Below are 23,724 nucleotides of genomic sequence, written 5' to 3'. Positions count from 1 at the left end.
TAGCATAAAAAATTCGTCGTTCATGAATAATTTCGTTATCAATTAATAATTTTTATTTTAAAAATTGCATTCATTCTCTGATATGCTTTCAATCACTGGGTGGGTGACTCTATATTTTATGTCCACGATAAAGTGGACACTTAACACGATGAAATTAAAAATAGTTAGAGACACTATTGACTATATGTTATGTACATCAAATTAAAGGGAATCGTATGAAGTTTATGAAATTACACTGATATAAGCGATAAGAAGCAAATTTTTTAATAAATAATCGATCAAAGTTACATGTGTAAAAAAAAAATTTCGATAACGATAATTTTTTTAGAAAGCTAATTTTTTTCGACGGTGTTTGCGCAAAAAACATCAACGAAAACTATGATCGTTTCTCCAAAATAATTTATTTTCAGTGTCTTGAAAAGTTAATTTTGACGCTACAGCGTGCAGCGCACAACGTCCTTAGCAACGCCGGCCAACAATGATCAACTTCCCTGCCACATACTTTTTGGCTTTGGAATTATGAAATAATAAAATGGAGTTAATTAAAATTGATAAAAAGGCCTGCATGTCCCATCGAATATTGATTCAAAAATTATCCACCTCTATAAATGTTAAATTTTTTTTTCTGAACGAAAAACATTCATCAGTGATAACATTAAGTACTGGATTCGTGCTTTCAGCCATTTCATGCAGGGTAAAAGCCGTCGAAAAAAAATTCAGTAAGTACACAAAATAACAGTAATAATAAAACAAACTTATGAAAATATTAAATGAATAAAGGCTTAAAAGTCGACTCAAGCAAGAGTAAACCAATTCGTAGCTGCGATGGGCATATTTAAAACGATCAATGATACGAGGCTGGTGCAAAAACCGTCGATTTGAATTTTCAAAAGGTTTTTCAATTCTTGATATCCTTGGGTGATGGAAAAAAGATTTAAAACAAAAAATTTGCTCTCGTCGGTCAATCTAAGCTTGCGTGGAAGACCTCGTTGCTTCGTGGGCTTATTTTATGAGAGTGATGACACGCGGCTGTGGCAATGACCGTCGATTCAATTTTTCGAAAAGTTCTTTAATTCTCGATATCCATTGGTCATGGAAAAGAGATTTAAAACAAAAAATTTGCTCTCGTCGGTATTTCAAACAGTTTTTATGATATAGACCGCTGGTTTGAAGCAAATTTTTCAGAAAAACATCCTTTATAGATTGAGATTCGTAGAACTTTGATAAACGTTATTAAAAAATTTGTATGCCAAAAAATGTGTTAAGAATCATAAAATGAGAAAATTTATATGTGCTTTCGAGCACTTATTGAACAATGAAATTGAAATAAAAGTTAAAATCAAAATTCAAAATAACTCAGTTCATAACGAGCATTTTTTTTTAAATTTGGTTCGTACTTTAGGGTTCTACCTTAAAAACTTTTTTGTGCACAGTGTGAAAGTTCTGAAGTATTAAAAATAAGCTGTTTTCGGAGCAGTAGGCCGATCCTGCATATTTTTTTCACATTTTATATTGTTGAACACATGCTTATAATCACAGAACTACATCGGAATAAATTGATGTATATTGTTAAGGGCTAACAGGGGGCTTAATTATTTATCATTTTTAAATTACAGTACTAGGCTATAAAAGTGAAAAAAAATGTTTTTTTTCAATAACACAAATGATAACCCTTTTCAATAGCCTATTTGAAAATATTTTGTCAAGTTAGATACTTAGAAACAATTGAGTACAATAATAATGAGGGTATTAGTCCTCAACGCAAAGCTATACGCATATCTAAGCTACCTGTCGTAGAAATCCAAGATCAAGCATTCAGCTAAAGGAACCTATGTAGTTTCATTTTGTTCCATAGCCAATTGGCCGTGGTCGCAACCAAAAGCTAGCCATAAGATGAACTGTAGCTACTTGTACATATAACAAAGTGAAATTAATTTATGGAAAATGATAAAAAATGAATACTAAATTCTAGAAAATTGTACACAGGAGTAGCTACAGTTCATCTTATGGCTAGCGGACCAAATGAAACTACATAGGCTCCTTTAGCTAAATGCTTGATCTTGGATTTCTTCGACAGGTAGCTTAGATATGCGTATAGCTTGCGTTGAGGACCATTACCCTCATTATTATTGTACTCAATTGTTTCTAAGTATCTAACTTGACAAAATACTTTCAAATAGGCTATTGAAAAGGGTTATAATTTGTGTTATTGAAAAAAAACATTTTTTTTTCACTTTTATAGCCTAGTACTGTAATTTAAAAATGATAAATAATTAAACCCCCTGTTAGCCCTTAAGTTCTAGAGACATACAATTATTTTTCAACAAAAATAAGAAGTTTGTGCCATAGCTTCAAATGAAAGTATTTTGAAAACAATTTTGCGAAGTGTAAAAATGTTTGCTCGCTAGATCAACAGAAAAATTAAAATTGAGTTTATTGATACTTGAATGGTTCTTGAAATGCTTTCAACATTGCGTTATTAATTTTTTTGAGGTCGTAAATAACATTCACACATAATTGAAAAGAAAATATAGTTTTTTTTACTTACATGCGAAGATGGATGAGTATTTATATTCAACTCATTTGTAGCTTCATTCAATATTTTATCTTTGGAATTGTTTATGCAGTGGGCAGATTTTTTTTCTGTCATAATGCCAACATCTGGTATTTTCAGTAATGATGTTTTGAGAGTGCCGGGCTCTGCTGGTGCTGCAGGGCGCGCACCTTCCATTGAAGTTTCTAATAATTCATCGAAACATTTTGGACTGGATTCTTCACGAAAAGAAGTTTTTTCTACTGACTTAATTAATAAGTTACAATCAACTGGTAAATTCACTAAGCTATGGAAAACTTGTCTTTTTCTGATAATCGTATAAACAAGATTACTGTTTCCATCAAACTGATACTGAAAGTTTTTTTATTAAATTAATATTCAAGACGTAGAAAAAAATAAGTGTTTACGATTAAATTTAAATTATTCTTAAAGAATGTATATTAAACCGGGGCGTTTTTTCAACCGAATTTTGTATCACCTGGGCTCATGGCTGAGCTGAAAAATCAAGGTTTTAGATAAAAAAAGCTGGGATCAAGAAGTCCAAAAAGTGACGGAAACCGGTGTCAATATAGGCTCTTGAAGTTTAAAAACGTGCTTCGAAAATTTAGCAAAATCGCTCTCAAAATGGCAATCTTTAGACTCGCTGGCTGCTTCGATTCGTCTAGCTTGCGACTTGAACATTTTTTTTTGGCCATCGGCCCCTATTACAAATGGGTAAAGACGCCAATAATGTCCCAGTGCCACGCGCGGGCCGCGAAAATGGCCGGATCGCTGTTTTCAACTCGCTCGTAAAGGGTTGAATAAAATTCAAAAAAATAAACCAACAAATGTTTTCGATAGGTTTTTACTTTAGCTTTCTACTGATGAAGTTGAAAGTGCAAAAATATGCCTATATAACCTCAAAAAATGGACTTGAAGACAAAACACGTTGTGACTTTCAAAGTTCAACTCCGATTGACTTTCTGAGTAGCTAGATCAAAAGATCTTGGGATTTTACATAAGAAATGACTCCAAAAAAAAGGCTTTTTCAATTTTTACTCGATTGGTGAGAAGGGAAAGAACGCGCGGTCAGCCACATTTGAGCGCCGCGGCTACAGGCCCACGTCCTTCAACTAGGAACCGCTGGGCTCGCAAGGCACAAAGTATTATATGAGCAAACGAGTTTAAATCAATAATAACAACTTTCCAAATAAACAACTATCTCGAGGCATAATTAATTCGTATGCCTACGTCATAAAGCTACGAGCCTTGAAGATACTCTCTTTCTCCATCTCTGCTGCCAGCGTTCGCTCGTTACACCGCGGTCCATCGTACGGCAAGCGACAATTATTATATTAGCAACCATTAAATATCAATCAATAAATACTATCAAGTACAAATAATAAATAATATTAGTATAGGCTTTTGCCCAAGAGGCGGGAGAGAGCATAACGAATAATATATTCGTTACAAGCCATATGATGTCTATGACCTACAAATACACTTTACAACAAAATTGTCGCATTTAAATAGTCATCTTAATTTTGTCATTTTCCAAATGCCCCCATGTCCGTATATTTTGATCGTGTCAAAACGATTTTTTTAGTTTTCTTCGAAAATTTCTTCAATTTAACAATGTATGTTATTCCCACTCTAACCTAAAATACACAACTTTGACGCTAATTTCAGGCTATCGCAGGGGAAAAAAAAGTATTATCAACTGGTGCCAGTATGGTTTTTCAACAAAATCATAGCTGCACCTGTTAAAAATATAAGGATTGATATGATAAAACAATGAAAACGAAGGCAATGAGAGATCAGTTTGCATGCAGCACCAGAGACGACTCTACGAGGTTCGAACTGTTCAAGGACAAAACTATTACGTCCGAAAAAGCCCTAGAAGAAGCTTTGGCGAGAGAAAAAGCAACCAAGAATGCAGCAGGTGCAGCACAATCATCTACCAGCCATACGTACAGTAGGGCGGTAAGAAAAAACACTTTTGACGCCGATCGCTTTGTAATAGTATTTTATCGAAAGTTTGAGATAAAAAAAGAGAAAAGCCGCGAGCTGGGCGCGAACAAATGATGTCTTCAGGTGGCGCATGAAGCCTGAAGTTTGAAATTCGTAAAAACAATATCTTTCTGCTTCAGTATGAAATCGTTACCAAATTTTTCTGCACTGGATTGGCCGATTGGGCTAAATGTTTCAGGGCTTGTTTTACATGTTAAAAGAAGTTTCTCTGTAAAATTTTAGCCCTCTAGGTGCCCTAGAAGCAAAGATATAGTCATAGGAAGGTTGAAAAATTACGTTATATTAATTTTTTTTTGTTCTTTTTCCATCTTCACACAGCTGTACGTTGCGTAATTTTGCTGCTATTAAAACAAACGAGCAACCAATTTCTTCGTCTTTTAAAGGCCTTTTCAACCATATACATTTGTATAGTGTTTTCTAAATTTTTACTGAAGTTACAGTATAAAACGTCTAACATTTTGTGTCACGCTCGAAACTACATTTGTTGTTTTTTTTCTGTTTCTTAAAAGTTACACATTCTAGACAAACTTGAACCCCAATGATAGTTATATGGTCTTAAAGAGCATAAAATTACCACTAATTTGGTGTATGTAAAAAGTTTCTAAGTCCTCTAGAACCGAAGATACAGCTGTTTGAAGATTTACTGAAAATGTAAGATTCGATTGTGTGATGATAATACCATATCTGGCCTATGATAGATTCACAGATGCAGTACTTTAATTTTTGGTCAAACTTCAAACAGCTGTATCTTCGGTTCTAGAGGACTTAGAAACTTTTTACATACACCAAATTAGAGGTAATTTTATGCTCTTTAAGACCATATAAATATCATTGGGGTTCAAGTTTGTCTAGAATGTGTAACTTTTAAGAAACAGAAAAAAATAACAAATGTAGTTTCGAGCGCGACACAAAATGTTGGACGTTTTATACTGTAAGTTCTGTAAAAATTTAGAAAACACTATACAAATTTATAAGGTTGAAAAGGCCTTTAAAAGACGAAGAAATTGGTTGCTCGTTCGTTTTAATAGCAGCAAAATTACGCAACGTACAGCTGTGTGAAGATGGAAAAAGAACAAAAAAAAATTAATGTAACGTAATTTTTCAACCTTCCTATGACTATATTTTTGCTTCTAAGGCACCTAGAGGGCTAAAATTTTACAGAGAAACTTCTTTTAACATGTAAAACAAGCCCTGAAACTTTCAGCCCAATCGGCCAATCCAGTGCAGAGAAATTTGGTAACGATTTCATACTGAAGCATAAAGATATTGTTTTTACGAATTTCAAACTTCAGGCTTCATGCGCCACCTGAAGACATCATTCGTTCGCGCCCAGCTCGCGGCTTTTCTCTTTTTTTATCTTAAACTTTCGATAAAATACTATTACAAAGCGATCGGCGTCAAAAGTGTTTTTTCGTTCCGCCCTAACGTACAGGCAGGAGAATTTCGCCTTGGACGAACGGCGCAAAGAGTGGAAGAGACGCGCCAAGCAGAGACCACATGAAGACAGGCAACAGTCAGCGGAGCGCCAATGTTTTTGTTGCTGTAAGAAAGGTCACACGACCAACGATTGTAAATACAGAGATAGGGAGTGCGATTTCGGTCACAAAAAAGGACATCTGGAGCGCGAGTGCATAAAGAAAAAGAACTTATGTAATAAATTCTTAGAGCATAATAGCAGCGCGTCGGATTCTGAACCAGGCAACTCAAAAAGCAAATGCGGCTCGGTAAGAAGTACGAATTATATCGACTTTCACAACATCTGCACAGCGAAACCTCGGAATGATTGCCATTCAATAAGCTCGGAACCTGTATATTTCGACGTAAACTATATTTATCGACGTAGACTATATTATATCAACGATAAAATGATAACTATGGAATTTGACTCAGGCACCTACTACAGCGTAATGTCCGAAAAATTTGTAAAGAAACATTTTCCAAACGTAACAATAAGTAAAGTAGAAATACATTTAACCTCTTACGGAAATAGCGCGATGGAACAGCGAGGTCAATTTAAAAATTTGCGCGTGAAATTCAATAACGAGACGAAAATACTTGAATGCTTGATACTGAAAGGCGATAAGGTGCCTCTCATAGGTAGACAGTGACTCGCCGCGTTTTGCCTATGGCCGCTGAGCTGATTACTACGCTCAAACATAACACAACAAGATAAGCAAAGGAATATATTGCAACGCATTACCCACTTTTCGAGCAAACTCGCGAGTGCTTGTGCGGATGCGCACAGCCGACACACTCGTTTCCTACGCGAGACACCGCGAGGCTCGTTTTTGCCTGCTCAGATGGCTAACCTTGTATGCAGCGGCGTTGCCGTTACTGCGTACTTCTCTGCGCGCACGTTGCCTGTGGGGGCGTGATGATGAAATTAATTTGGGGATCTAGGATCGAGTCTCTGGACGAATGAAAAGTGTATATTCTAAGTATTTAATTTAAGAAATAACACAGCCCTACAAAAAAAAAAAAAAAATTTCAAATCCACCGGACCTAGTGGACTTTATGTTTTTGGGGTCACTGAATCCGAATCCGGGGTCGGTTTTTCAAGGTTGGCTCATTTAAAGGTCATTTGAAGGTCAAATAGTTGGAAAAGGGTAAAAAATCTGAAAAAATCCATGCATGGGTTTTTGAGGATGCTGAATACAAATCTCCCTGCAAGACAGTGCATTTCCACTGGCATCGTTACCTCGAAAAGCTGATGAGCGGATCATTCTACACATCCCATTACGGGCAGTTGTCACCGACATCAAACTTATCGAGGCAGCAGGTAAAGACTAGAAGAGAAAAAGGTGTGTCAGAATGAGAAGTAAGTTAACAGAACCGCATATTTCTCCATATCAATGTCACGAACGAAAACGGTGCATTAATATGAAAAAATATGCCGTTTTGTCAATTTACTCCCCATGCCGATCCACCTGGCTCATCTCTACTTTGTCATAAGGATATACTTACAGTGAATTTATTTTTACACTCTCAGACATTGTTTTACAAAATTTTAAAATGCATTCATTTTAATCAAAGAAAAATCCATTGATGAAGAATTTTTCAAATTTTGTGACCCAATTAATAATAAAAAGTAATACGCTGAGATTAAGCGCCGCGCATTTGTACCGTGGAACGTATACGAATTTTTCTCCTCCTCGACCGAAAGGTCGTCCACACATAGATTATTTAAATCATTTACATTAATTATAGATTTATATATTTTACTGTTATGTGTGGGAATGGTAGCTAAAGTTAAGGCTTTTTTTATATATATGTAGTGTGTTGTGGCAAGAGGGGAAGAAGCGGGTCCAGGGAAGAAAAACGAGCTTTCGGTCAGAGGAGGAGAAAAACTAAAATAGCCTATATTATATTCACATATAATGAAGTCCTATAAAAAATTTACCTGAAGCTATGTCAACAAAAATGAGGTAAACTTTATAATAACAAAAGTAAAACTTGATTGTTAAAAAATAGAGATTTTTTTGGTTGCTTTACTGCGGGGAAATAGCTTAGAAAAAATGTAGTCATTCGTACCGTATAATATAATATTAACTCTCCTTACATTTATTGAGTAGGAAAAAAGCAGCTCCATCCCAGAATGTAAGCTCGCTAAATGTCTCAAACTTAAAAATTAATTCTGTTTTAAAAAACTAAGCACGAACTTCTTCCAATATTTTATCGCATTAAATAAATTTAACATTGAAATGACCTTGAAAGTGACTTCATAGAGGTCACCTTTACAAGGCCGGAAACAGTCAAAATGACCTCTGATTTAGAATGAGCAAGCCTCAAAACATAAGTGTGATTTTTTCGGATATTTTCATGATAAAATCGTTGCGCCTTTTTGGTAAATGTCGATATTTTTATTTAATTCTCGTAGTTTGACCTTCGAATGACCTTGAAAGTGACCTCCTGAGGGTCATCTGACCTCGGATTTGGATTCAGCATCCTCAAAAACCCATGTATGAATTTTTTCAGATTTTTTACCCTTTTCCCACTATTTGACCTTCAAATGACCTCTAAAATGAGCCAACCTTGAAAAACCGACCCCGGATTCGGATTCAGCGACCCCAAAAACATAAAGTCCACTAGGTCCGGTCGGTGGATTTGAAAAATTTTTTTTTTGTAGGGCTGTGTAATTGATTTTTATTGAATATAAGTAAATCGCATCGAAATAAATATTCTCTTTTTTTTATAAGGGGTTACACGAGTGGTAAATTAAATAATACTTTACAATGTTAAATGTTCTTCTGCGATGTTGACTCTGCTACCCGCTCTGCAGCTGGAACAGCCCTTGGAGAAGTGGTGGAGTAATTGGTTACGTCGAGCACGCACTTGTGAAGCAGGCGCATCGGATTTTAATAAAGTCTGACGACCTTTTGAATGGTAGCACTGAAAGGACCTGAAACCGAAGGGAGTTTCAGAGTTGACACTCCGCAACTGTCAAGACGGCTAGCATCGAACTTTAATAAAAGTTCGATGACTTTTCGAACAGTAGCCCTGAAAAGGCCGGAAACCGAAAAGAGTCGCAGAGTTTGCACTCTACAATTGACAAGACGGTTAGCCTCGATCTTTAGCAAAAGTGGCGTGTACAAGTTCCAACTTGTTAGTTGGCAAGCGATGTGAGTTGAGTGGTCACCGAGATCCGATGTTGTTCCGGAGTCAACTCTGCAACGAGAGGCTGGAAAACCCGTCGACCTCGTAGACTTGGCTGCGGTGACGAATCTGACTTGGCCTTGCTGGTTAGTTGCGGCCGAAAGGTCCAGGCTGCACTTGCTGAGCGACCGAATTCGAAAGACTGAGGCTCGAAGTGGCCAATACTTAAGCCCTGGCAGGGATAAGTAGCTTGTGGGTGCCGGCGCTGCGCCACCTAGTGGTCGCTAGTGAAGCTTCTCAATGTAGAAGTGGCGAGGAGGTTTGGAAAGGAGTGAGAAATAAGAAGAGATTGTTTGCGGAGAAACAAAGTTAATTCTTTATCAAAAGACTTTGTCCCTATCCAGCCAACAACCTTGACAACTCGAACGCGTTGAGTTGTAGAAACTCTGAAAGTCAGAGAGAGTTGTGTAAACTCCGAAGATCCGGAGAGAACACGTCACTTGGGTCTTGGTGACTCTGGGTAAAAGTGCCGCACTTCTCTGGAGATAGCCAGGAGAAGTGCTCAGCGCAAGAGCTCACGAGCGAATGCTGGCAGCGGCCTAGTGCGCCGGCTTATATAGCGCGGCACGGACGGCGCGCGACGCAGCGGCGGCCCCCACCACCACCGCCGGCATTTCGATTTCGGCTGGGAAGTGGTGCCGATCACAGTGAGGCTGAGAACCGGCGCCGACCCGCAAAGCTCGGCGTGACCTACAGTGTGCGTCTATAATGATACGCAACTTGGCGTATATCACACTGTCACTTTGTATAGAAAAGAAAAACTCAGAATCACGATAGCAAAACTACATTACACTTTGATTTAAATAGTCGTACTCTTCACCTAGGAAGAGTGTACTCTGCCAGCACTACTATCACGTGAATGGCGAAATGCTTTGGCGTGCTTTTCTGCACAAGACCGAGCCCCTCGCTGTTTACGATCTGGTGTATGGCCGAGTCCTATCTATTTTTAGATAGTCCTCCATCAGCTCTACCACCACGTGAATGGCGAAGTGCTTAGACGTTTGCCGGGAAAAGCTGCCTGCTAACTTAGAAGCTAGGTGCCTCGTTAGACTTTAACGGTTACTTAATTTTAGTTACTTAAATTTAGTTGTAATTGTAGTTTGATTTTTGATAATTATATTCTGAGCTCCGCGTTTCTGCACGCGCCTTTTATAGGTCAAGGTGAGCTCTCCCTCTTTTCCGAGTAATGCCCCTCTAACTGGGTCACGCCGCCGCAATTTTCATATGCAAATTAGGAGTGCGAGAGAGAGAGAGAGCCTTTCCCACTCAAGCGCACTTTCGGCTCTGCGACAAGCGCTTATGTGCGAGTACACGTGTACCTTTTGTTACGTGGGAAGGGGTTGAATCAAAGGCGAAATAACTAATTAGGCTCAAAATATATCAGAGGGGAGGGGCCGTTCGCGCAAGGTGTCTCCTCGTCGCTTGATGTACTGATACTACCGCCGCTGATGAGCTACGCTCATCACTCTCATTGGGGCCACCGTGGGGCTTCGGTGGGGCATGACGCGCGCTCGATTGGCTCGTTCCTCTCCTTCGCTCGCGAGTGTGTCGGTAAAATGAGTCGCGAGTGCTCCGAGTGAGTAGTACCGTTGCAATATACAACATTCGAGTTGACAGCGCGGGCGAGAAACTACAGAGCGAATTTTGAAAGCTATTCCGCGACACGCAGAACGTGTATAATAAGCGGGAAATCAAAATACATGTTAAACTGAACGTCAAACCAGTAGCGCTTGGAGCAAGGCATGTGCCATAACGCGCTGCGTCCTAAAATCGAGCAAGAAATTGATCGACTAATTAAGCTTGGAAACTTAGAAAAAGTCGAGTCAAGCGCATTGGCAACGCCCTTCGTGCCAGTGCGTAAAAGTAACGGGCAAATCCACATGTGCAAATAATGAAAACACCATTAGAAAGAGTTGATGACATCTTTGCAGTAACGCAAAACGGGATAACATTTTCTCAGTTAGATTTGCCACACGCGTAAATGCAATGCTCAGTAGATGAAGAGTCGCGAAAATATTTAACGGCAACTACACACGCTGGCGTGTTTCAATTTACACGTACGGTCGAGGGCATTAGCATTGCTCCAAGCGAATTTACGCAAATTATGTCCGAGTGTTTACAAATGCATTCCAAACCTGATCGCGTATATGGATAATATCTTAGTAATAGGCAAAACCGATGAAGATCACCTCGCAAATTTAAGCGCAGTTTGCCAACGATTGATGGAACGCAGCCAACGTTTAAAGAAGGATAAGGACGACTTTATGAAAGACCGCAGTGAGGTCCTCGGGTATGTTATCGACAAACATGGGCTGCACAAAGCTAAGTCGAAAGTCATCGCAATGTACAAAGCCCCGGAGCCTTAAGACACCAAACAGCTCAGCTCATTCCTCGATCTGATAAATTTTTACGCTAGATTTCTGTAAAATAGATTCGATAAATTAAAGCCTCTATTTGATTGCGCACGCAAGGATAAATTCGAATGGACCAAGGAATGTGATGAAGTTTTTTGGTGGGTGAAAATTGAGATGATTTCGCCTGAAGTCCTGGTTCATTACGATCCCGAATAACAAATAATATTGACATGCGACGCATCACACTACGGGTTGTCGGCTATACTGTCGCATAAGTACAAGGACGAAACCGAGCGACCGATCGCTTTCGCGTCAAAACGCATTCCACAAAAAGAGCTAAATCGAGCAATAAATGACAAAGAAGCAGCAGCAATTGTATTCGAGTTAATTAAATTTTACAGTTTTGTATACGGAAAAAAAATAATTCTGCGTACCGATCACAAACCGCTCGAGGTCATTTTCAGCCCGAAGAGAGGCATACCACAAATGGCAGCGTGGAGATTACAGCGTTGGGTAATATTTTTGTCGGGATTCGATTATGTAATTCAATAGATTAAATCAGATCAAAACGGAAATTGCGATGCATTATTGTGACTGCCAATCGAGGACGATACAGACGTATTCGGCGAGAACACGTTGCAACTGAACTTCAAAGGTAACTCAGTCAAAATCCAACTCAAAGGTAACTCAAGTCAAAATACTCGATTATAAAACCATTGTCGCGGAAACAAAGCAAGACGGCGTCTTGCACTAGGGTATCGTAAAGATAAAAGCGTTGGGAAGATCGTACGTGTGGTGGCCAGGCATCCATGCGGATATTGAACAAATGGCACGAATGTAACATATGCATTGAAAATAGGAAAGTGCTATCGCGATTGTCACTTAACGTGTTCGTGGCCAGACAGAGCGTGGCAAAGACTACATTGCTATTTTTTGGGTCCGCTTCACGGAGACATGTATTTTGTAGTTATTGACTCCTCAAAATGGCCCGAGGTCATACATGTTAAGCAAGACACAAGAGCTTGCAAGCTCATCCAAGTTTTCGAGGAGCTGTTCGCGAGACACCGGCTTTGCGAGCACTTAGTTTCAGATAACGGGAGACAGCTGGCCAGCGCCGAGTTCCGCGAGTACCTGGAGAGAAACGGAGTTGAACACAGTTTCTCTCCCTCACGCGGCCACGAATGGAGCTGCAGAAAACGTCGTCGGAACCTTTAAGGACAAAGTCACGAAAATAACCAAAGAGGGAAAGAAGGTGGCCACAGCGATTAATCAATTTCTATTCGATTACCGCAGTGCACCACACAGCACAGCGGGTAAATCGCCAGCGTATATATTGTATGGTCGTGAGATTCGAAACCGTTTCGACCGGCTCCGACCAAACTTGCGCGCAAAGGTCGAGGAGAAACAAGGTGCACAAATACGGGCCACGTCTCATTCAAGGAGGGTTAACTTGAACCCGGGAGATCATGTCCTGATAGACAATTTTGAGAATACAGGTGGGAAGCGCATTGAAGCTGAAATAACAGAAATACTGTCGCCCTCAACTTACCGCGTTACAACCTCGTCCGGCATCACAGTGAAGCGCCACGAGAGGCAGATTGTAAAACCACGGAGGTTGGAGCGAATCACCCAGAGACAATATTAAAACACGCGGAGAATTGTAATGTACGCGCATAATGCGAATGCGCAGCAAGCTGCAAGGTGTGTGTGCGTAACGTGTGGATGAGTGTGCGAGCGAGCAAACGCAAAAGCCTGTAAGAGTCAGATAGACTCGAAGCGTGGTCCAAGACGTACGAGATAAATAAAGCTAATCGGCACGGCTTATATACATTCACATACATAGCAAGTTGGTTTATTGTCTAAGTCCTAAATATATGAACAATGGAAGATCTCACGTAAGATATTGGCAAAAAATATTTAAACAATTTTTTCAAAGCTAGAATTATTAACTTAAAAAAATAGTTTTTTTGTCATGCGACAGACAGCCTACCCCGGGTGGGTAATTCCCGGGGCTTTCTCGCACGTGTTGATGCCAGGCGGCAGTCCTCGCTTCACGTGATCATCCTTTTTTTTCAAGGGGGCAAGGTGTGAATTCAAGTTATTTTAAATCTTTCTGTAAATAGTCAGATATTTTCTCGATCGATTCGGTTCGGTTCGATTATTTAACTTCAATTTAAGGCAACAAGAAAAGTTTTAATATTTTACTAGCGAATTACCTCGCTCACTAACGCTAGCTTGGTTTAGTCAGAGTTTTGTAAGTATTTTTAAGAAAGCAAGAAATATAAAATAAGTTCTCACAAGGTATACACCAGGTATATATAATGCATATACCTTGTATTTAAATGGGTCAGATTCAGAATTTTTCAAATAAACCTGCGGGCGAGGTACACAGATTTTCCTGAAATTTTGGTATGTTATAGTACATCATAAAAGGGTCCCAAAACGAAAATTTTAGACCCCCTCCCCCCCTCCTTTCCCCCCACCCACGCTATAAACGTCTATTTTCTATTTATATTTACTCGAGAAGCACTCAAAAAATCTTAAAAATTCAGGAAGGTACTTTTCAACAATCCAAACAATCTTGAATTTTCTCAGATTTTTTGAGTGCTTCTGGTCTTCAGGAAAAATCATTGAAAATTACAATTGTTTTATTTTCGGTGAAATGATTCGATATACCAGACCAGAGGATCTTTTTCTTAATTCTGACATCAAAAAACGATTCCTTGAATTTTTTCAGAATTTTTCATTCATGCTAATAAAGCCAAGAGCTGAAAAACCGCTTTTTTCACGAAAATAATTCTTTAGGGCAGTACGGAGCCTCAAAAAATCTGGATAAATTTTATTTTTTTCTTCATCAAAATATATAATCTCAACTTTTTTTAGATTTTTTAATTGAAAAAATTTTTTTTTGAATTCCTTGTCAAATTTTAATCAATTTTGACCGTTTCAAGTTTTTGATTGAAGCTTCCTAGCTCATTTAAGAGCATAAAAAAGATTAATGCAAAATTCTGAGGACATTCATCATACTTTTTTTCAAATGTCTTGCTATCTCAGGTTCTCAGGGTATTCTGCTTTCATGTTTTTTTAAAAATCAAGCCTATTGCAGCTGATACAAAGCCAAAGTAGGCAAAGACATACAAGCGTGAATTTTCTAAAAAGAATACTTCTCTTCAGTGGCTTGCTAAGATCCTCAATACATTCTGCTTTCATGTTTTTTAGAGAAATAAGTTTATTGCAGCTGATAAAAAGCCAAAGTAGACCAAAACATAGAAGCGTGGATTTCTAAAAAGAATACTTCTCTTACGTGGCTTGTTAAGATCCTCAATACATTCTGCTTTCATGTTTTTTAGAACATCAAGCCTAGTAGAACTAATAAAAAGCCAAAATAAGCCAAAACATACAAATGTTGATTTTCAAAAAAGAATACCACCGTCCTCTGGCCATCTTAGGTCCTCAGGGTATTCTGCTTTTAGGTTTTTTAAAAAATCAAGCCTATTGCAGCAGATAAAAAGCTAAAGTAGGCCAAAACATACAAACGTTGATTTTTAAAAAAGGATTACCCACTCCTATGACCTGTTAAGATCTCCATACATTCTGCTTTGATGTTTTTTAGGAAAATAAACCTATTGCAGCTGATAAAAAGCCAAAGTAGGCCAAAACATACAAACGTTGATTTTCGAAAAAGAATAACCCCGTCCTCTGGCCATTTCAGGTCCTCAGGTATTCTGCTTTCATGTTTTTTTAGAAAATCAAGCCTAGTGTAGCTTATAATAAGCCAAAATAGGCAAAAACATACAAACGTTGATTTTTAAAAAAGCTTATTTTGGCCTTGTGTAAGCTAAATTAGGCTTATTTCTCTAAAAAACATGAAAGCAGAACGTATTGAGAATCTTAGCAAGCCACAGAAGAGGAGTATTCATTTTTGAAAATCCACGCTTGTATGTTTTGGCCTACTTTGGCTTTTTATCAGCTGCAATAGGCTTATTTCTCTGAACAACATGAAAGCAGAATGTATTGAGGATCTTAGCAAGCCACTGAAGAGGAGTATTCTTTTTTGAAAATCCACGGTTTTATGTTTTGGCCTACTTTGGCTTTTTATCGGCGGAAATAGGCTTGATTTTCCAAAAAAACATGAAAGCAGAATACCCTGAGAATCTGAGATGGCCAGAGGACGGTGGTATTCTTTTTTGAAAATCAACATTTGTAAATTTTAGCTTATTTTGGCTTTCTGTTAGTTCTACTAGGCTTGATGTTCTAAAAAACATAAAAGCAGAATACCCTGAGGACCTGAGTTGGCCAGAGGACAGGGGTATTCATTTCTGAAAATTAACGCTTGTATGTTTTGGCCTACTTTGGCTTTTTATATTACTTATAGTAGACATAAAAAAAAAAAAANAAGCAGAATACCCTGAGAACCTGAGATAGCCAGGGGAAGGGGTTATTCTTTTTCGAATTTCAACTCTTGTAAGTTTTTGCTTGCTTGGGCTTTCTAGTACTGACACTTGACTTTTTTTCAAAAGTACACAAAAGCTGAATGTGTTGAAGATCTCAGATGGTCACTGAGGTCAGATATTTTTTATATTTAATCAATGTTAGTATTTTTTGACCGTTTTTGGCTCTCTCTTACCAACAACAGACTATTTTTTCAAAAAAAAAACAAAATAAAATGAAAGCAGAGCATATATTTTTTGATAAATACTAAACTTATCAATTTGTGCATTTAGAAAATCGTCGTGAGTCTCTGATTAGATTATATATATTTTTTGCATCAATTACTCTTTACTTTTTATGAAGAAAATCATAATAGCAGAACATTTTTGTCAAAGTATACTGCAAAATTGAACAAGAATGTTTAACTTGGGCGAGTGTATTCCCTGTATCTTATAGTAAAATAATAAAATCAACGCGAGCCAGGGCTTGTTATATTTTTGCTATCAATCACTTGCATTCGTCTTTAAAAAAAAAAAAAAAACATCAAAGCAGAATATATGGAGCATCTTAGATGGCTAGAGAGGTGACATTCTTTTCATAGTCAATCAACGCTAGTATCTTCGACCTTTTTTGCCTTTTTTTACTAATTCTAGACATTTTTTTAAACAAAAGATAAAAGCAGAGCATATATTTTTTGTGAAATGCTAATCTTACCTGCGGTTACATGTAAAAAAAATCGGCGCGAGTCTAGGATTAAATTATATATTACTAGACTTTTTTTCAAAAAAAAAAGATGAAAGCATAGCTAATTTTTTTAGTGAGAGGCTAAACTTACCCATGGTTATATGTAAAAAAAATCGGCGCGAGTCTAGTATTAGATTATATATTTTTTGCATCATTTACACAAAACTTTTTATCAGGAAAAACATGAAAACAGAAAAATTTCAAATCGTTGTAATGCAAAACTATCAATGACTTTCGTTATTGTATCGATCGTCTCGTCCAAGCGTCATTTTAATTGAGCCGAGTTATTACTTCGAATACTTTGACTTTTTAGCTCATAGAATAGTCTTATCATATTGCAAAACATAAAAGCAGACCCTATCTGAATCTTTAAAATGCAAAATGGTTTATAATTTTTGTAATCCGCACACTCCTTTTGACTTAGCTTATTGGTGATTCAAAGCGTGTCAATTATTGACATTATTGACCTAATCATGACTAAGACTAAACTTTTTATAACATTAAACATGAAAGCAGTTTAGTTTCGGCCACGAAAAAGCGTTCGGCAAAGACTTATGTAATTCGCTTTCTCGCGATACCCTTGTTTACGTCTATAGCAAGCAGAGAGAGGTTACGTTAAGCGGGTCTGAAAATACGCAACTTTAATACTTTTTTTCTCGTAAACGGCTCATTTTCGAGGATCACTTATATGTTGATTCTTGTTCAGGAGGTTGAAATCTATAAGTAAAAAAATTTTCATTGCATTTGACTGGGACTCAAGGTCCTCTGTTAATCTTCCGGGGTCCTTTTGGGTTTGACACTTTTTTATTATGCACTATAACATACCAAAAGCGCGTCAAGATCGATGACATACGTGCGGACGAAAATTTAAAAAAGTATTATTTTGACCCATATACATTGTAAATACAAACTATTTAAAATGTATATACCTTTTAAATACAAGGTATATATTTAATAAAATTATTTTTTTTTTTTAGTCATCGATTTTCCAGATTTGTTAAGGAGGCCTGAATTTTAGCGCGAGATTCATTCAACGTGTAATATATTGATAATTCTTAATGAGTTTTGAATTGTTATTCAAAAAATAATTGCATTTTAATTTTAAGTGAAAAATATCTCTCACTTACTTGTATTATATTGTTAAATATTTCTAACAAAAAAAAAACCAGATGATGATTGTTGGGAGCTGAGAATAGAAACCAAGGTGTACTGAAGGCCTCTAATAAATGTAAAAGTTTTGTACTAGCAACCATTGACAATGTTTTCAAATATGGCGATACGTTTACTAAAATAGTTAATAAGCAGTCAAATAATGGTTGTAATCTTTGATGCCCAGTAGTAATTATTTTGTGAAAAACAATTACCAATAAATCAGCATGGGTTCCTGAAAGTATATATTGTTCAATGTATCTATATGAAAAGCAGAAAAAAAATTTTTATCATTACCTGTAAAAACAGGAATATCCATGGGTACAGTAGCAGTGTAAGGTTTATTCAATCTTACGCCAAAATTCCGCTCACCACTTAATAATAATAAAATGAAAACTCCAATGTGCATTAAACCTACTTTGGCTGAAAAAAATTCAAATTTCATAAAAATTCTACTTGTGCGTATAAGAAATGTATAAATTATAAACAATCAATCTGATATAATTCGTTGCATTTCATTTAAGTGTTGAGAGAGGGATAAAAAATTAAAAATTTTCTATTTACTATATCGTCGCCCCAACGCAGGAATGTATCTATTCCAATTCTGTAGCAAGAAGGATACTTACTCGCGAGCAGAGGCAAAAAGGTTTCTAACTCGAGCGCAGCGGCAAAAAGGTATCCAACTCGAGCGTAGAAGCAAAAAAGTAGCTTATTCAAACGAAGTGTCAAGAAAGTTTTGACGCGCTGAATTTAGGTTGGCAACGCAGCCGTAAATGATAAAATTTTGTTTTGTATTAGAGCAAAAAAGAGGAAAAACCATTCAGCTAGTGTAATGATTTTCATCCATTTGTAATGCGAGCAAACAAATCAATCTCACCGCGATTTCGACTCAATTTGCCACTTACGGAGAACTTTGTATGTTCCGAGAGGAAAGTAGGAGTTATCGCCTTTACATAACTTTGAATTAAATTTTGAATGTTGAATGTTGAAATAAAATTTTATCATTTACGTCTGCGTTGCCAACCTAAATTCAGCGCGTCAAAACTTACTTGCCACTTCGTTTGAATAAGCTACTTTTTTGCTTCTAAGCTCGAATTAGATACTTTTTTGCCGCTGGGCTCGAGTTAGATACCTTTTTGCCTCTGCGCGCGAGTAAGTATCCTTTTTGCTACAGATGGAAATAGATACCTTCCTGCGCTGGGGCGACGATATTAGGCTGTAAAAGAAATCTTTTTTCAAGAAGCTTAATAAACTTTTCCAGCATATGTGCACGTTTGAGGCTGATTCCGCGATAAATTAATTTTTGTACTGCGACGGGGCGGAATTGGAGCGGCAACTGCCCCTGATCCTTCCTTGGTCATCAATTTATTTTCCGGGGCAAGCTCGAGCACTTTTCGTCTTACTTTATAAAATGGGGGGTATGGGCCATCGCCAATCAAGTCGCGAGCATCGACTCGCGTCATCAACTTCGCGTCAAATGTCGCTAGCTAAAAGAAAGCGGGGTTTGGATTAAACTCTGAGTTTAAGATCCGAAAAATAATCCATGACAAGGATTTTTAAATTTTACTCACTACTATTCAGTTTATTCGTATGTACTTCAGTTGATTTTCGGCCACGCAGGGCCTGTATTGTGCTCTCGGCAACAAATAATTAATCACCGTTCAGTTTGAGTCTCCGATTCGCATTTACTCGATCCGCTGTTCCACGATCGCTATCGTGAACGAAGCCTAACGCCGCACTCGAGTACTATCCCTGGTAGCACAAACATGTGAAAAAATAATTGCGCAGATCACTAGTCAACTGTTTCAGCATTCAATTCAATTTCTGATCAAAGTGAATTTAAAAAGTTTTTTTTGTTAGAATTGAAAAAATCTTGCTTAAAAACTCTGTCATCTAGCCAAAATAAAAGTAGTCTTAAACTACTGACCTCATAGTGAGCCGCCATACTCGTGGTTCTGCGTGCGGACGAGTGCATGCAAATTCTGGTTGTGCTCGCCGCTCACGCACGTTATATAGTGAAACGTATTATTTGTATACGTTATATGAGCAATTTTTTAAGAAAAACGCAATTTTTGAGGTGGAATCATCAAATTTTTTTTTCAACCTACGTGGATACGGAACCCTGGGAAGTGTTTCTGAGGGTCCTGGGAACATCTTACAACGTAGTAACCATTGACATTTTCATAGTGTTTATTTTTATAGCTACTTTTGTGATTTAGAGGACGAAAAATCATGTTTTTTCGTAAATACTCAATTTTTGAGTCGCTCAAAAAGTATCAAAACTTATTTCAAAAAAATAACTGACTACTATGAAAGGAAATTTTCTCAGCTTTCTGATGGTGGTATCAGCTTTTCCAATACGTCGCACATTCACCCAGAAAATTGCCATGAAATACGGAGAGCTTAATATATCGAAAAACTCAGTACGGAAAAAGTGAACTTTTAGTTTATTTTTGATTTTTCTACGTGAAAATGACATTTTTTAGAAAACCTGACTGCAGCATGAGAAAGTTGGGAAAATTTCCTATCGAAATAATACCTTCATTCATTTGTTCAGATCAATTATTGTCCAAAGAGAATTACCAAAACATTCAGAAAGTACTTGGTAAAATTATCGCAATAAAATTGATACAATTCTGCTGCGCGATTGTTACTGTTTCAATATTAAGCAGGAATTGCATTGTCTGCAGAAATTAACGGGTTCATTTCTTCTGAAATTTTCTTACATTCTAATACTTTCTAATCAAATTCAAAAATATTTTGCTACCGAGGTACGTGTAGAACGCGATCGTACTATTCGTGATGCTTGTTATTGCTCTTGGTCTCGGCTCTGCTGCTTATCTCATCTGCACCTCTACTTAGCCTAAAAATACCTAATGAAAACACACTACTCGCTTGGCTGGCGTAATATATTTCATCTTATTTACTCGCTCATATTCATTTCGCTATTTTCACGTGCGGTGTGCGGGAGGGTTGCGTATTTGTAGGTGGCGGCTGTAACCCCCGTCACAGTACTCTTCGATTGTATTTCTTTTTTGTAATTTTCTATTTTACAACGATACAATAGTCCGCAATAAAATCGTCTCACACTATCATAAGCTATCGAATGTTCGAACGCAGTCACTTTACAACGCAGGTGGAGAATTGAATCTCTCTCTACGGTCACTTAAACCAGAGCAATTACACTTGTTGTACACCAAAGTACTGTCAGTGTCTCGGCTATTAAGTAATATCAAATCATTTGTCCGAAAACTCATCATATTCATACGAAAGCTACCCAACTCCCAACCCATTCCCATTCTTTAAGAACATGCATTTCATTAAAACTCATTTATCTTCTATTCCATAACATGTGTTCTTCAATCATACTCAAAAAGAGCCTGCTAAATAGATACTCAATTCTGTTAGGGCTATATTACTGCTATACTATTGCTATATTATTATTATATTACAGCTACATTACTGCTTATTATTGCTTATTATCGTATTTATATTGTATTTGTCACAATAACGCTCTTGAACCAAGCAGGGTCTCCGTAAGGCCTAATGAAGTTATCTATCAATCTATCAATTATAATGCTAGAGTTACTGGGGGTTACCAATAATCTGCTCAAGTTCCTGGAGCCCTCTATTTGTTTGTTGTTACAATTCCTATGATCGCTAAACCCTTCAATGATCGAACAAGTCTTGCTGTATCTAGATCATCACCAAGGCAAGAAAAATTACCGCAATGGCTCTAGCTCTTGACGCTCGACAATCTGGTCTTTTCGTCCGCATCTACGATGACAAGAGTTGAAATTTTTTAATTTTTTTAAATTTTCCTTGTCGTCGGTTTGACTTAACTAGCCGCGCTGTATTTAGATCATCGCCGAGGCCAATAGACAAGTCTACAGCATCTCTGGCTAATCGAAGTAGAGTTTAATAATCATTCGAAGTCTTTGAAGGTAGTAGTGTTAATTTTTTCGCAGTTTTTAAAATTACGTTTTTCATCGATTCAACCTAGCCAATCGGGCATCATCTTGATCATTGCCAAGGCCAGACGATACCTCCACATCACCGCTGTCGATAAGCTGTCAAGTTTTTACATCAGTTAACAGTACTAGCAACTTATTTGCCGTATTTTTTTCTCATTTGAATTAAGTTTTTTTGCCGATTCGTGCTTTGTTATCGTCATGACAACCAACGCGAAGGATTTGGCTAGGACTTTTCATTCATCAAAATCATGACCTTACTACTTCAATTTTCTCGAAAACCATTGGTTTTAGAGAAAAACACGAGAGAGGTTTTCGACCCCAAATTACTCATAGAATATATATGTTCATTCTGTTTGACTACTTTTAAATCACGGTGTATATCTCGGAGAGAACTGAACACAAGTCAAGAGTATAAGCTTTGAGAAATATGTCGAATTTTCGGTTTCCGATGATCCTGTCAGGAAATATCCTGCCTACCGCAGGGCAACAGGATAGCCAAGGAAAACTGATGGAAAATCAACAATTTTCTATATTTTCATCTAAAATTGTTTTTACAGATTCTTTTATGGATAAAAATCATTGTGTAAGAATTTCATATCGATTGAACTTTTGGTTTTTGAAACATAATTAAAAAAAAATAAATAAATAATTGTCGAAACACAGAGCTATGAAACCTCTTAATAGTGATAACGTGGTTAGTTAAAGTACAATGGAAAAATTAAGACAGTGAATAATTCTAAAATAGTAAAGAGTTTAAAAAAATAAATACTTACATTGATCAGCTCTAGAATCATTTAAATAAAATAAAATCGGCACGAGAACTTCCAATACATCTGAACTCTTGAGTACAAAATATAAAAATTTTTTATTGTAGTCACATATTTTCCAAAAGAAAACAAGCAGTTCCTGATGAAATTGGACTTTCTTAGTTGAATTAGGCAAATACGTTTGAAGTAGAGGATTATTCATTAATCTAGTAATCCCTTTGAGTATGAATGAAAAATCTGTAAAAATATTTAATTTTAATTAAAATTTTTTTTGGAAATGATCATAATTTCAGTTCATGAAAATAAATTGTTTTTGAAATTTTCGATTTCAAGTATAAAAACCCCTCGAAACTGTTCCTCCTTTACATAAACTCGCTGCTTCAGGCCCTCAACCACAGCAAGAAAAGCTGCATGATGTACGCCGACGATGTACAGATCTATGGTCATTGCGCGCGAGCGGACCTGTCAGCTTTGGTTAGAAGTATGAACGAGGATGCGGTGACCATCAAGGACTGGGCGGATTTAAGTTGACAAAATGGAATATTAACTTATTGATGGCTTAAGACTTATTATGATTACTATCCTCGAGGGGATCTGGAGGGGAAAAACCGACATATTTCGTATTTTTACAGTCTATAACGTAATCTTCCCCTCTCGACGGACTGGGACCTTGACGTTGCCCGGGGATTTGGGCCTTAGCCCGTAGTCTACCAAGGGGCTAAACTAGCCTCCTCGGTGATGCTCAACCCACTCGCGGGCGTGAATGGCAGGTAGGACCAATAAACGGTACCTTGAATGGCGGTCTCTTTCTATGAACGGAAGATTCCCTGAATGAGGTTGCCTCGACAACAGAGTGAATGAAGACGCGATCGGGGAGGCTGCTTCGGGTTGACTGGTGACACACACCAGTCCAGGTCTTAATCGGAGGGTTAGGCAGATCGCGCCCTTGATAGTCCTGGCACCGGGAGTATAACGGCAAAGGTGCTTTAGCAATGGCGCTCCTAATCAGCGGGTGAAACGGTCACAAGGGAAGAGGTGCTTTAGTGAAAGCACTCAGAGGCACCGGGAGCCCCCCCCCCCCCCCCCCC

General features: G+C 37.5%; 1 protein-coding gene across 2 annotated transcripts in view; it reads right to left on the bottom strand.

The window, feature by feature from the left end:
- The window catches only part of LOC106657841 (protein HID1), an 84,646-nt gene that overhangs the window by 22,069 nt on the left and 38,853 nt on the right, over positions 1-23,724 (bottom strand). For both annotated transcript variants that reach the window (XM_014379524.2, XM_014379523.1), the window contains exons 7-10: positions 22,643-22,873; positions 18,193-18,318; positions 17,874-18,130; positions 2,549-2,905 (exon numbers count right to left, since the gene is read on the bottom strand). In XM_014379524.2, the coding sequence (XP_014235010.1) occupies positions 2,549-2,905; positions 17,874-18,130; positions 18,193-18,318; positions 22,643-22,873 (971 nt within the window). The remainder of the gene's footprint in view (positions 1-2,548; positions 2,906-17,873; positions 18,131-18,192; positions 18,319-22,642; positions 22,874-23,724) is intronic.

Source organism: Trichogramma pretiosum, unplaced genomic scaffold (genome assembly GCF_000599845.2).
Source record: "Trichogramma pretiosum strain Unisexual culture from Peru unplaced genomic scaffold, Tpre_2.0 scaffold67, whole genome shotgun sequence".
Classification (NCBI taxonomy): domain Eukaryota; kingdom Metazoa; phylum Arthropoda; class Insecta; order Hymenoptera; family Trichogrammatidae; genus Trichogramma; species Trichogramma pretiosum.
Note: the sequence above shows the minus strand (reverse complement) of the source record. Positions and strands in the feature narration are given on the sequence as shown.